Here is a 14,804-nt window from a genome sequence, read left to right on the forward strand (position 1 = left end):
ACTGAGGGCTGAGGAGCTGTCCCTAAGCCACAGGGAACTGGGAGATCAGTTCCCTGGTGAGGCAGAACAGGGTGTGATCCCACAGGTGTGACCCCTCACAGGAGGGACTTGTGCATGTAGGCACTGAAGGGATGAGAATCCTGGTTTATACCCACATGCAATGCATGGATGTACCTAGATACACTGTCATGGGGTTTAACCATGTATGACCACATGGATAAACACAAAACAGAACAAGGGAAGATGAATCTGTACAAGCAGCTGCTATAGGCATGGGCAAGGAGGAGAGGATGCCAGATTCTTTAGATATACAGTAATTCATGTCCTGTAACTTGGCAAAAAAAATTTAACTTATTTTAACTGAAGGTCTCTGTTTTATGAAGGAAATTGCTTATTGATCCCATCTGTTTGCATCATATTCACACTCTGCTATTCACATACTTAACTTGGAAGAACCTGGATGAACTCAGAAGGGCTGTTTCTCTCTTCACATGCAACTTGACATCTGCAGGGAGATGCTGCACCTCTATGTGAGGTGCTGTAGGTTGGAAGAGTTTGTGGGGTAAGGAACATTAATGCTCCTGACATTAAATCCCTGTGATGCCCATTTGGTGTGCCTTCTTCATGTATTCATAATATCTGCTGAAAGCCAGATGAGAGGTCACTAATGGATTTGGAGATATTGGAGATAGATTCAGCAAAACCATTGTAGGATACTCTCTGTACCATTACACATGGTCTGCTTATGTTTGGCTTTTTTTTTTTTTTTTTTTTTTTTTTTTTTTTTTTTTTTTTTTTTTTTTTGTAATGCTTTTGATCTATCTCCCCTTTTGAAGCATTGTAGATGTGATTTGTGGTCTTCTACTAGTTTACTAAAATTCAGTGAGGAATGGAGCAGATACTTGGGACCCTTTAACAATAAACATCCATTGCATGGTTTTCAGGGTGAGGCTAACAAATAAACTGAAAGACAACAGTGATCCCTTAAAAATCCTTTTGAAAGCACATGAAGAGATGCAGAATTTGTGGCATAACAATTAGGAACAGAAGTAATAGACCAGCCCTTCCTCAATCTCCTCTAAAGTGCTCATGATATTAAAACCATGCAATGAGGTACATCACCTTACTCAGTCAGGGTGGTCCCAGTGAAATGACACAGTAAAACATGCTGACATTAAGTAATGTCAAAGATGCCATTACCTTTATGTTGAGCCAACAACACCTCAGAATGGCTCCAGAGGAGCAGGTACAGTGTAGATTGTCATACATTTTAAAGCAGTGTTTTTAGAACTCATCCAGCTGTGCCAGGCTTCAGGGCATTTTGGTGCAACCTTCCATTTGCTATGGAATGAGGTCACAGGACCCCAAACCAAATGGGTATGACATTACTGAAAATCTTCCTTATAGAAAGGTTTGTTTTCTAGCTTTCATTAATACATATAGAGGACAAGTACTGTGTTCAGCAGCACAGAAACAATACTATCCTAGGGCCCATTGTGGTCATCCATTAACAGCCACTTTCAAGAATTCTTTAAAAGCCTTTCTGAAATCCTAGCTTCCTCTGCTAAGTATTTTGTAGTGCTTCTGTATTCAGGGAAAAGTTACATTTACTATGAACACCTGAACAAAAAAACCTTTTACCCAGTGTTTTGTTTAGATGCAAGGTAAAGAAAGGAATTCCAACTCACAGCCCTTAGCCAGTCTTGTCATCAGATTTCCCAGTCAAAAAGTTATGTGGTTTTGTTTTCAAATATTAGGCTTGTCTTTCTTAAAGGAAATTTTCTGGTATTCTTAACTTAGTTCAGTAAAATCTCACTTTGCAGACAGTATTGCTAAGTTTTGGGATGGGTCAAAATAAATTTTTACTCATCAAATGTGTCACTGTTTCACATGGATGAGAAAGTGTTGCTTTTCAGTATCTAAAGACATCTGCATAAAATGATAAATAACAAATTTTCAGAATTCAGAAATTAAGAATATGGACTGCATTAATATCCTCTGAGGCTCTTACAATAAATGAAATTCATTCTTTATTTTATTATTTATGTTGATGGACTTCAGCTGTTCTCCAATATTTCTCAGCAAAATAAAAACCATTTTACCTGTCAAAGTTCAATAATTACCCAACTACAATAATTAGATTTACTTTCCTGACTCCTAATGTTGGTGGGAAATAAAAAAAATATCATAAATCCCATGGTCAGATCCTCAAAGGTATTTGGATACCTTACTCATTCTGGCTTAAAAAATAAGTAGAGGCCATGTGATATGTTAAGTTCTTAAGCACCAGCATGTGCTTGAACTTAAATATCTTTATGTACTCTAATATCCAAGGTTCCATGGCAAAATTTGCCAGCTTAGGTAGAAAAGACTTTCAGAACTTCTTTTATGATACTTACAGGTAACATTAGGTCTAGTTTAGTATGGCAGGCAGAGGTAGGCTGAAGATGACCCTCTGCACCATCGCTGTGGATGAAATTAGAGTGCAGGTGATCCTCCTGGCTGCTGAGCTCTGTGCACTGGAGAACATTATTTTGAAGCAAGTTATGTAATTCCTTACTACAGTGGAGTATGTATTGACAAAAGCATTCCTTTCTAATATTTTTCCATTATAAGCCTGCAAAAAGTTTATGTCATAAAAAATAAAAGATTATACTTGGTGCAGTAAGGTCCATTTTAAGTTCTCTTCTTAACATTCTGCAGGAATAAAACCAAAGTGAAATGAGATTTCCAGTAAAGTACTGTTTTTAATCAGACTTTCATATTCTTCTACATAAATATGTCACTGGGTAATTGGGCAAGTCCTGTGCTTGTCAACATCCAAAGGCATTTAACACCTGGAGCTGCACAAATAGACCGATGTGAAGCAGATTTCTGGGATATTCTTCTGCAGAACTCATTCCAAAACTCTGGCATATTTGCAAAAAGCTATTTTTCCTTCTTGACATGCAGAAAAAATTTCTGAGTTTGTATTAGGATAAGTCAGATTTCTTTTCCCCCCAGCTTGAGATGTAATTTTAGCAACTAAGTACTTTCCATGCAAACCATCTTTTCGTTTCTCATAAAGAGGATACAAATGGGAAGATTACCTTGGACAGAGGAGGCATACCACGGTTAATAATAATAATCACTGTTAGGTATCATATTCTCTCTTTCAGCTCTTTTTCCCACAACTGCTGGATTCATAATGACCTGTGTGGATTCTAGACAGGAAATCATCAGTCTTTTAAACTGGATTTTCCTCTGTGTTGAAATTTGATTAATTTACCGAAAGCCTTCAAAACCATTGCATGATGGTCCTAAATCCATAGGGACAACCACAGATGTCCCTAAACCCTGACAGCATAAACAGGTACATATGTACATCCCCCAGAACCTGTATGGCAGGTTTAGGATGTTTATATTCAGTAACTTTCTGTTTAATATAGGATCTACTTCCCCTGTGTAGCAAAGCAATTACATAATTAATGGTTACATTCAAACAGAATGGCTCAGGAGAGAAAAGAGAATTTTTAGAACAACTGTGTCAGACTGGAAAGGAAGTATGCATCAGTAATTTCCTTTCACATTTGATACTTCAGCTAGTATTAACTTAAAAGTCCAAATATAAGCCATTAAGCAAAGAAATGAACAAAATTAAGACCAACCTTGCAGGGGCAGTGATGAACTAAGAATAAGGACATTTGGGTTCAATTCCGAACTCTTCCCTTGCCTGTATAGCTTTGGGCAGTTTCTTTGTTGCTCCCTTCCTTATCTATTTAATAAGGACATTAATACTAGATTAATTCTACTCTTTCCTGCATGCCTTTTGAAGGCCTCTTGAAGGTTTTTGTAGTAAAAAGCACTACTTCTGGTATCTGTAAAACTCAAGAAAATAGAGGCCTGCTTTTTGTTGAAGACACAAGAAGAATTAAAGGAGGGAATCACCATCAGAGGTTATGTTCTACCATAGGCCTGGTGAGAACTGCTGCTCAGTGTCAGTAACATGGGGCTAGGCAATATGTAGTGCTAGAGATGACCCTTCAGAAAGCTTCCAGTAAAAGGAATGACTTGTGAGAGACAATAAATATTGGGACAGCTATAAAAGATCTAGTGAAAAAAATCACAACAAAACACTTTCCTGTTAAAACAAAAAGATGCTGCAAAATTTCATTGAGAAAAACAGATAAACAGATATCAGTACAATTTCTTGTAACAAATGGAAGTCTGATTAAAAATGTAAAAATGAAATCTTGTGTCATTTTGACATCAGCATTTCCAAACATACTGATTTTTGGAACTTCTCATTTAAAAAAAAAAAAAAAAATCAATTTTTGATCCTGGTCTATGTGAAACACAAATGCTGATCTATAGAAATCCCTTGACCAATAAACATTCTTTCTGTGGACATTTGCACTTAAATGACAAAACTTCAAGTTTCATTTGGGATTTGTTTTGAGTTTTTTGCAGGGGTTTCAAAAATCAGGTTTCTGCTGGATCTGGAATCAAGACAGCTGAAGGCATTCAGGAATAGAGGGACTGCTTATGTGCCACATTTTTCTTGACTAGAAATAGTTGCTGCAGGTGTGGAAAATATTTCCACTGCTCAGTATAACTTCCCTGACAATGCAGATGGTTCAAGCTTTAACTCATACTGTTTATCAAAAGAAATAGTCCAATGCACTAAAATGAAATACAGGTGTTCTCAGCATCAAAACTTTACTTTCAGCATCTTAAAAGAAAAGGAAATTACTAATTTTACTTGCTTTAGAATTGACAGAGAAAGCCAAATGCAGCTATTGAGCAAGTTTTTAGATTATTTAAAATGTCATTAAAGTGTCTTAAGTCACAGCAAATTATGGGCAGTCATGTATGCTAAAGAATATCATGTAAACCCTCCTCTCTCAAAATACACACTCTTTAGAAAAGAATCCACTATTCTCACAATGTATATTATAGGGATAAAATAAACAAATGAACCTATTATTGCATTAGTGTACTGGATACATATTGAGCTGCTATGCTTGTTTTTTAAATATTTTTCTTTCTACCGTAACACATAACCTTGTGGAATAAAAATCCTATGCAAAAAGGAACTGTTCTTTACAAATGACAATTAATTAAATATTGCTTGTTATGTAATATATAGCCTAATAATATAGACATTTATAAGCATGCAAAATTGCACAGAGAAATGAAACCCAGATGATTTTTTCCTTCCTATTTCAATATATATCTATATTCTGTAGGAAGTTTACTATAATTATGATTTCATACTGTGTTTCCATACTGTAAAGATAAATGTTCCTGGATCAACTAAAGAGCTAAACATCATGTATAAACTAAAAAATTGAACATATTTAATGTAGTAAAAAGCTGGGTAAGTATCCTTGAACCTAATAATAGAGAGTATTTTGTAATATCAGTGATGTTTCAAATGAACCCAGGATGGATTCCTGGAAAAATTGACAATACCCAGTAGCAATGTTAATATTGTCAGAAAAATAATAAGGCAATGAATGTTTCCAATAAGAATGCACTTTGTTTCATTTTGGAGGCCACTAATAAAGGTAAATTTTTGCATACTCTGATAATTTTTCTCTAACAATGAATCTGTACAGTTGCATGATCTTTAAGAATGCAATTAACCTATTTTTCTTGCTCTAATTACAAGGCAAAAGATTTGCATAGGTAAAAAGAAAAATTAATTTATTTAGAAGGGAAATCCAAATTATGCCTGAAGCCTAATAACTCTGTTGCCATGACAATCAAAGAGCCTGGTCTTACAAAACCTTTTAGAATTTATCCACATGAGTAGTTCTTACTCACTGTGCTAGTTTTGGCCTCTCCCATTTTGAGTGACCACTGTAAGAGATGGAGCCCAAAGTCATGGACTAAATGAACTCAACAGAGATTTTGTGGACATTTCTAGATATTTCACAAGGGGGGGTCCATAGATGAAGGGAGTGATATCTGCATGTTATATATAAAGAGGGGAAGGGGGGGGTGGTTAATGAGGACGTATTGGATTGTGTGATACCTGAACAGGATGTAAATGGTGCAGAATAAGGAATAGAGAATGTGCTGGGTTTAGCACATGGAAGAGAGTTAGTTTTCTTTCTAGTAATTGGCTATGTTTGGTGCTAGAAACATCCTCACAATACAGAGATGTTTTAGCTCTTGCTGAGCAGAGCTTCAACAGTGCAAAGGCCTTTGGTGCCTTTCATCCCACCCCTCCAGAGACTGGGCTGGGGCTGCACAAGGAATTAGAAGGGAACATAGCTGGTACAGGTGACCCCAGCTGACCCAAGGGATATTTTGTACTATATGGTGTCATATAAAACACGTAAAACAGCATATAAAACAGGGGAAAGACAAAGGAAAAGGGGAGAAGGAATGTTCAAAATTATGGCATTTTTCTTCCCAAGTAACCATTAGCCACAATGGAGCCTGGCTCTCCTAGAGGTGACCGAACACCTGCCTGCCCATGGGAAGTGGTGAATGAATTCCTTGTTTTGCTTTGCTTGAGTGTGTGTGGCTTTTGCTTTACCTACTAAAGAGTCTTTGTCTCACCCATGAGCTTTCTCACTTTTACTTTTCTGGTTCTCTCTCCTGTCCCACCAGGGTGGAGTGAGCAAGCAGCCCTGCAGTGTTTAGCTTCCAGCTAGGGTTAAACAATAATATTCATGCAAGTCGTTCCACTGATTGAACTGCTGATGTGAAGAGAGGTTTGCAATGGGCAACTTGAATTTAGGATGCAGTCCTTGTTCACATAGAGAGTTGAGGGGAGAGAGAGAGGAGAGAGAGTTGACTTCTGCAAGTAAGAGATCCTTTCTGACAGCGAAGATGACATTTATGAGTTGTGTTGTTCTTCCTTAGTTTTGCTTTATTGGTTCTTACACTAGTCACACATTTTAGATAGTAAAATACACAAAAATTCTGCTTCAATGCACAAGTATATGTGTTTTGAACCTTTACTCCTAAAATCAAGGCTGATTCCTCTGAACCCTGTTGAAATATTGTCACACTACAATGTGTTTTTTCATCTGTGCTTCCTCCTGCTGCAGTGATTTGAAGAAGTTGCATTGCCATTCTCTCTTTAAAAAGTGCCTTATGGAGTCCTCCATCATACAAGGAGGAGATTTATTGGGAGCTACCACAAAATAACATCTTTTGAATGGTATTTAAGATCTGATTCTTGTTCTTCAGTCCTGCTGTGGCCTGGCTTTTGTGATTTGGCTTTATTTATCCTTCCCATCCCGAAAACCTGCTGCCAGGAACATGTCATCTCCATACCCAGCTGCACAGTTCATGACAGCTGCCACACAAACCTGCTCCTGATCTTTTTCCAGCTCCATAGAAGCAGTCAGATTTCCAAGGGGCTGCCCTCAGAGTGGAGGCAAGCCCTTACCACAGTTTACTCAAGAACCACTCAACTTTCCAAACTCAGTGATCGACCAGGATGCGTAACATGTTTCACATCACCACTATACAGCTTTTAGTTCTACCCTAATTTCTGAAACAGACACCCAAATAAACCATTTCTTCCTGGAAAAGAAATCTGCTCTTCCATCTCAGTTTATTAATTGTGTAATTCCTGATCTACTAGGCAATTTCTTGACAATGACCCTAGGTATTTCTAAGACAGGTAGTTACATCTCCTTGCTCTCCCCTAGCACCCTTCATCCAGGAAAAAAACACATTACAGCTAATAGACAAAAAATATCTTGCAATGCCCACTGAAAGTATTTCTAATAATTCTAAACACTCCTGTAATACACAGCAAAAGTTACTTGATGTGAGAACATCACATACTGGATTTGTTTATTTTATGACCTGGCTAATAATTCACATTTTCAGCTTTCTGACTTGTGTAAGAGGATCTCTCTCCCACTGTTTCTAAAACACAGCATTCAAATCTGCACTTGGTAGTTGTTTCCCATGGAAACAAAAGAGAATAAATTTTTGTACCTGCCAGTATTGCAGACATTCAAAACCTTTCTGTAGCTTTCATTTAATAAAATAATATTACTCATTCTTGCATTGATATAGGATTTCTTTTACCTCCGATTTTTGCCTTCTAGTGGTCAGTGCACGACTGAGGTGCAGGGAAGGTACAGAACCACGACCCCAGAGAAACAGACAGAGCGAGAGAAGGAGGAGGCAGGAGGAGGGGAATGGAGGGAGGGAGGGAAAAAGAGAGAGAAATGTCAAAGCGAATTCCTAAACATCCTCTTTAGCATGGAAATATGTACAGTGCAGCTGCAGATGTTCCAGTCCAAGTGCAAATGACAGCGCAGGTGTGCACAAACACACACATGCACATACACACTGTCACAATGCAAGGGAGAAAGACAGAAATGATCTTACAAAGCTGCTGCAGTAATCAGGACACTTGCTCCTGAAAACAACCATGCAAGCAAACATTCTTGTGTTACGTTTGTACATCTTTTCAATTTTCATTTCACTATTGCTATTTCTTCATACCTCTCACCACATCAGAAAGATAGTTATTATTAAAAGGAAGGAAAAAGGCCTTACCATGCAGTGCATCAGGAAGAGATGAGAAGCACAGAGCATGCTGCAGAGATTAAGCTCAGCATGGCATTCAGATATCCTTTGGAATTGAAGAAAATTGTCCAACCCATTCTTCCTAACAAAGCGGACAAGTTTTCTCTAGGCTTGAATTTTTCACCAGAAGGCAGATCCTTACAGTGCATTATATTTTCTTCTTCAGGAGATAGATTTCCTCCAGTTAAGTTTCAGCTCCGCAATGCCATTTCCAATCAGCTCTAAGAAGTTCTTCATTCCCAGATTCGCGGTGTCATCAGAGGGACTCCAAAGAAAATAAAAGAAAGAAAGAAAGAAAAAAAGAAAATAATACTTTACCAAAGCCCTGAAATTACTACACTGAACAGAGAAGATATAAAAATCCCACAACACCCCCTCATTTACTCTATTATCTATGTGTTTCACAACAATCAGTACTACCTCTTTGGTCTCATATATGCAGTGCTGATCATTTGTAACAAAGGAAGAGGCAAAACTTTCCCAATTTACACATGATGCATTTTCATTGCTGCTGCTCAACTGTGTACTACCAAACAACCCTTTTCATCCTGAGGCATCTTTAAAACCATCTGACAAAAACCAGCTATCCCTTTCCCTTTCCAAAGAACATGAATATTAGAATTTCTAGAAAAGCGTTGAAGAAAATCTGAAAAAAAACCCAAAAAATACAAATCAGATCTAAAAGCAAAAGCCTTGAAGCAGGAGGCTTCTCGAGCAACGAGGTACTTTGCCTGAAGAATTTGGACACACGCATTAAGTACCGTGGGGAAGGAGAAAGGGGAAAAAGAACGGTGGCTAACAGAGTGTTTGGAGAAGATGGGGTGGGACCAAATGGGTGTCAGGCAGGAGTGGGATCCTGAGTCACCCTCAGCCTCCTGCCTGTTCACTGACAGCAGCTCGGGCTTTCCCTGCACTTTCTGCAAAGCATATTAATTGATTCTGGTTGCTGAGCAACTAACTCTGGGGAGCCACATCGACGGCTCCGGTTCCAACACAGCTCCAGCAGCAGCAACAGCAGAGAGAGGGGATGGTCTCCTCTCCTCTCCTCTCCTCTCCTCTCCTCTCCTCTCCTCTCCTCTCCTCTCCTCTCCTCTCCTCTCCTCTCCTCTCCTCTCCTCTCCTCTCCTCTCCTCTCCTCTCCTCTCCTCTCCTCTCCTCTCCTCTCCTCTCCTCTCCTCTCCTCTCCTCTCCTCTCCTCTCCTCTCCTCTCCTCTCCTCTCCTCTCCTCTCCTCTCCTCTCCTCTCCTCTCCTCTCCTCTCCTCTCCTCTCCTCTCCTCTCCTCTCCTCTCCTCTCCTCTCCTCTCCTCTCCTCTCCTCTCCTCTCCTCTCCTCTCCTCTCCTCTCCTCTCCTCTCCTCTCCTCTCCTCTCCTCTCCTCTCCTCTCCTCTCCTCTCCTCTCCTCTCCTCTCCTCTCCTCTCCTCTCCTCTCCTCTCCTCTCCTCTCCTCTCCTCTCCTCTCCTCTCCTCTCCTCTCCTCTCCTCTCCTCTCCTCTCCTCTCCTCTCCTCTCCTCTCCTCTCCTCTCCTCTCCTCTCCTCTCCTCTCCTCTGTCACTCTTCCCAGATGTCCTTAGCTGCCCTGCAGGGAAGCTTTGCAAGGAAGAAGCCCTCAGCAGGGCAGCAGGGAGGAGCTGGGACTCCCCCAGCCTGCGCTGCACTGGCAGGAGCCAGGAGAGCAGCCTGACCTCACACTGACAGCAGTGCCCCTCTGCCACCCTGCTTGGGGTGCCAGGGCCAGCGGGGCTGGTAGCCACGAGAAACCCAGCCAGCTGTGTTGACAGGTAGGTGAATCAGGGTGGTGCAGCCACCTTATGAAAAGCAAAAATCATCTGCAAGATGTTAAAATGACAAGAAAGTCCCACGGTTATCACAGAAACATAGAAAATCCTGAATAGGAAGGCACCCACAGGGATCATCAAATTCCTGGCCCTGAACAGGACATCCTCAATAACCCCACCATGTGCCTGAGAACCTTGTCCAAATGCTTCTTGAACTCTGTCAGGCTGATGCTGTGACCACTCTTCTGGGGATCCTGTTCCGGTGCCCAACCACCCTCTGGGTGAAGAACTTCCTAATATCCAATCTAAACCTCCTCTGACACAGCTTCATGCCATTTACTCCAATCTTACGTGAGTTTCTAGTTGAACACGTGGCCACTTAAGCTCTGTCCCTGCAGTGACAGTAACTATTGCTTATTCCTGACCTCTTTATCATGTTGAACTTCAGGCAGAGCAGACACTTGTCTGGCTGAAAGGGTGCACTCTAAACCAGAACCACCATGCAGAGGAATTGCCTAGGCATCTTTGACACTGGTTTTGATACAAAAGGGATGCCTCTGACAAAACCTTATAATTGCTTTAACTGATACATTTAAATTCCAGGGAAGAGCAGCAAAGAGGCCGTTTAGTTTTGATCCACAAAAGAGATGGGATAACTGAGTAACTGGAGCTGGCTCAAAGGGGATTTTCCTAGAGTGCCTTTACTGATGGCTCAGTAGGAGCAACACAGAGGATTTCTGCAAGGTTGATGCCAAGGGGATGGACTCTGAGCAGGGCCTGACCCCTGCAATTTGTGGCAAGGCTTCCACTGTCTTCTGTAGCTCTAGAGCCTGAAAGAACTCCCCAAAACACCACAGTGTCTGAAAGAGGACATTTCCCCTGTGGTGTATAAATCCTTAGTCAGATCATGGCATTTGTTCAGCACTGACTAAGCTGTCTTTCTGTTGCACAGGTAAGATGTAAGAAATGAAAAGACCTCAAGATTTCTTTCCCTGTGACCTGGCAGTAAGTACAACATTAGATCTTGGCCAAACTGCTCACGCATGATTACTGTCAAAGATCTGAGCTAGATCAGCTCTTAATTCTGTTATGGTGATAGGATAAGTTAAAGGGCAAGGCCCTGAGAACTGCCTTAGCTAGCAGTCACAGAGCAGAACTACCGAATTCTCCCCTTGAAAATCTCCAAGCTATATCTAAGTGGCAAACACCAGGTCTTTGTGAAGAGGGACAGGTTATCATAAGGAAGAGAGTTACTTTTCTGGCAGTAGTTTAGCTGCACCACACTGCTTTCATGCTTTATAAAGAAAGATCTACAGTTTAGCCTCATTTTCTTAGCAAAGCCAGATGCTTCACATATCTTAAGAGCTCAGGAAACCACGAGATCCTGTTAGCAGAACTGCTGTATGAAGCAGATTACAGAATATATTCAGTTCATCCAATATGTTTATTGATATGAGTATATACTGGGAATTCTTTATCCCCCAAGTACAACATCCAGAGAAATATGGGAACATTTAGTCTAAGGGAACAAAGAGAGGTGGAGAGATTTCACAAATTCTTGCAAAGGAATTATTAAGTCTATATGAATGGATTTCACCAAACACATAGTAAAGAAAGATTTCTTTCAGCATGATAAGTTGTTGTTGTTTTATCTTTCCACTATTACTCCTTTACATTCATGCTGGTGCCTGTTTTTATCCCCAACAGTACAATCTTTAAAAAGTGTGACAACAAAGTATTAATATTTTAATGTGCTTTGTTTTGTACTTTATTTTTACAAGGCAGAATATCAAACAGTGTTGAAGTTCTTTGTAGTGGAGAAAATATCATTAGAAATTTTAGGGAAGGGCAGTTTGAAGGGCAAAACAATAAAACAAAACAACCATAGACAGAAAGCAAGTCAACAACAGGTGATTTCAAAATGAAGCAAACTAGTGTGTAAGAAGGAGCTATCAGATTATTAAAAAAAATTAGGAGAGGTAGGTTTGGAGATGTCAACATTTATGCAACTTTTTAATTTTTTTTTTTAGAGAATGCAAGGCTGCTTAGATAAAATTCAGTATCAAACAGGAAGCAAGTACAATATCCCTCTTTCACTTACACAAGACTTGAATTTAATCTCATAAAAATGCTTTTTATTATTCATTGAAAAAGCTGACTAATGCATATGTTCTATGCCTGTTCCATTTTTTATGTGTCTTTTGTCTTCCCACCTTTATATCCTTTCAATAGTAGCGTTATCCTCTGTGAGAAAATAGATGTCCTGTGAGCCTAAGGACCAGAGCAAGCTAGGACCAAGTCAGCCCTCATTCCCTAAGGGAATGGTACAGCTGGTGTCCCATCAAAACCTGGCAGCACTCTCCATGGTAAAGCCCTTGATCCAGACAGGACCCCCATTGCAGAACCTGGGCACCAAAGTAATGGGGACGTGAAACAAGCCTTGGCACCGGCTTGGGCAGAAGCCCATTTCTGATCTTAGACTCTATTGCCAGGACCTGATAGTGACAGAAAGTCCCCAGGGAGACAAATGGGAAGAAAAAAGACACTTCTGTCAATATTTTCTAGTCCAGAGCGTAGGTAAGGGCCAAGTGCAAAGATGGCATTTGAAAAAGGCAATTGAGTGCTGCAGCAAGCACGAAGTGGTGGCTGAGGCTAGGGAAACAGTGCTTTTCTCTGGAATGAGTGGATGTCTGTGCTGCAGGGACAGAGGGCAGTCAGGGTGGATGGGTTCCTTACTGTGCTGGGCAATTACTCTCCTCTACCCTGAATCACAGCAGAGGCCCCTGGCGATTTGGGAGATGGGGGCACAGACTGTCAGACATTTAAGAATTTGAAGCAGAAAAATCTCTTGGGAATTCTCCCTGCAAGCCAGGAGCAAGGAAGACCAGAGAGCTGGAAGCAGAGGTGCACCAGCCTTACTCTTTGTGTGCTCAGGCTGCTTCTGCAGTGCCTGTGAGCAGCAGGTGCCTTCCACAGCACAGTGCAGAGGCCACCAAGTGACACGGGAAGCCTCCTCCCCAGCTGACCCAGCTGCCTGCCACAGGATGGTCCAGACACTGAAAGCAGATGAAACAGCTTGCTTGCCAAAACATTAGCCTTCATCACAATCATAACTTAATACTATGAAGACCATCATTTTATTCCTTCCAAGCCACACCTTTCCAGAATCTGTGATTTGAGAAGTGACTTAGATTTTTAAATGCAGTATTGTGTGTAATAGATACAGTAATTTTTAACAGAAATGCAAAGATGTGCCCAGATAATGAAAACTAGTTCACATATGAAATAAAATGTATAATTCAATTATTAACTAATTTTTTATTAAAAACTGGTGAAAATTATTTGCAAATAAGTGTTCTGGGCATGTTTCTCATTTTGACCTTTCAATATCCTGTGTCACATTTGCTATTCGGTCAATTACAGCACAAACAACTGAATTGATTTCTTGCCTTTTTAGTTTAAATGCCATAATACATGCAAGAGAGTCTGAGCTTCAGTGAGTGTATTTCCAGGTCATCAGCAATTATTTGAAAAATCTAACCATAAGAAATAGACCTTTATTAAAAAAAAAAAAAATCCAAAGTATGACAGAGGATGTACATATAGTTCCATCTATCTGCAGAATATTTAGCATTCCTAAACCCTATTTTTAACATATTTTAAATATATTATTAGTGTAATAATTATTTTCCATATTCTATATGGCAACTGGTCTCTTCTGTTTTCCATCAATGCAAATCAGACTAGGATACCACAGTTGTCAGAAACTTACAACACTAAGAAAATAGCATGTGGTAAGCAAATGGTAAATAAAGCCAGTAAAATGACAAACATTTATAATTTGTTATTCTCTTTCTTTTTAAATAAATGCTGCTTTACTATGACTCATGTGCCAACTTATCTGCCAACTAAAGAATGATAAAAGGTTACAGCTTGTGTTTGATAATTGTTGGGTTTGTTAATACTTTCATAAGCTAGTGTGAAATAAATATTAGTGGATCTGACTTGTATTTCATTTAAGGAAAAGTAAACCTCTTACATTCACTGATTTCGATGAAATCACCCTTAATTCACATCAGTGTAGCGAGTAGAATCGATTGCAGTACTAATTTTTGTTCATTGCAGAGTTAGCTTCAGTTTAAATTTGTTATGTACCAGTAATATAGCACCGCTTGCTTACATCACCCTAGCTCTAAAAATAACATTTCAATACTGCTGTATCAAAAATGTATGCACAAAAAATGTGACTACCTGGCTATTACCACAGCCATTTTCATTGCAGAAAATATATACACTAAGAGTCTTTGTTTCTTTAGGAAAAGAAAATATGTTTTGAAATTAACTTCTTAGCATACAAATGAAATATAAATTAGTGATTTCAACCCATTTAAAAACTGTTATCTTGATCTAGACTTCCATTTTGTACATGCAATATGCAGTGGCAGTTGTATTTTTGGGGGGAAATCACTGATATTGA

The 14,804-nt window shown here is 39.6% G+C and overlaps 1 protein-coding gene across 8 annotated transcripts in view; it reads right to left on the reverse strand.

Moving 5' to 3' along the window:
- LOC128789538 (protein TUNAR) overlaps window positions 1-14,804 on the reverse strand; it is a 161,809-nt gene that overhangs the window by 21,074 nt on the left and 125,931 nt on the right. For 6 of the 8 annotated variants that reach the window (XM_053945639.1, XM_053945638.1, XM_053945644.1 and 3 more), the window contains one exon: window positions 8,521-8,815. In XM_053945639.1, the coding sequence (XP_053801614.1) occupies window positions 8,521-8,559 (39 nt within the window). In that variant the 5' untranslated portion in view covers window positions 8,560-8,815. The other 2 variants (XM_053945646.1, XM_053945645.1) reach the window with 2 other exon arrangements.

Source organism: Vidua chalybeata, chromosome 6, assembly GCF_026979565.1.
Source record: "Vidua chalybeata isolate OUT-0048 chromosome 6, bVidCha1 merged haplotype, whole genome shotgun sequence".
Taxonomy (NCBI): Eukaryota; Metazoa; Chordata; class Aves; order Passeriformes; family Viduidae; genus Vidua; species Vidua chalybeata.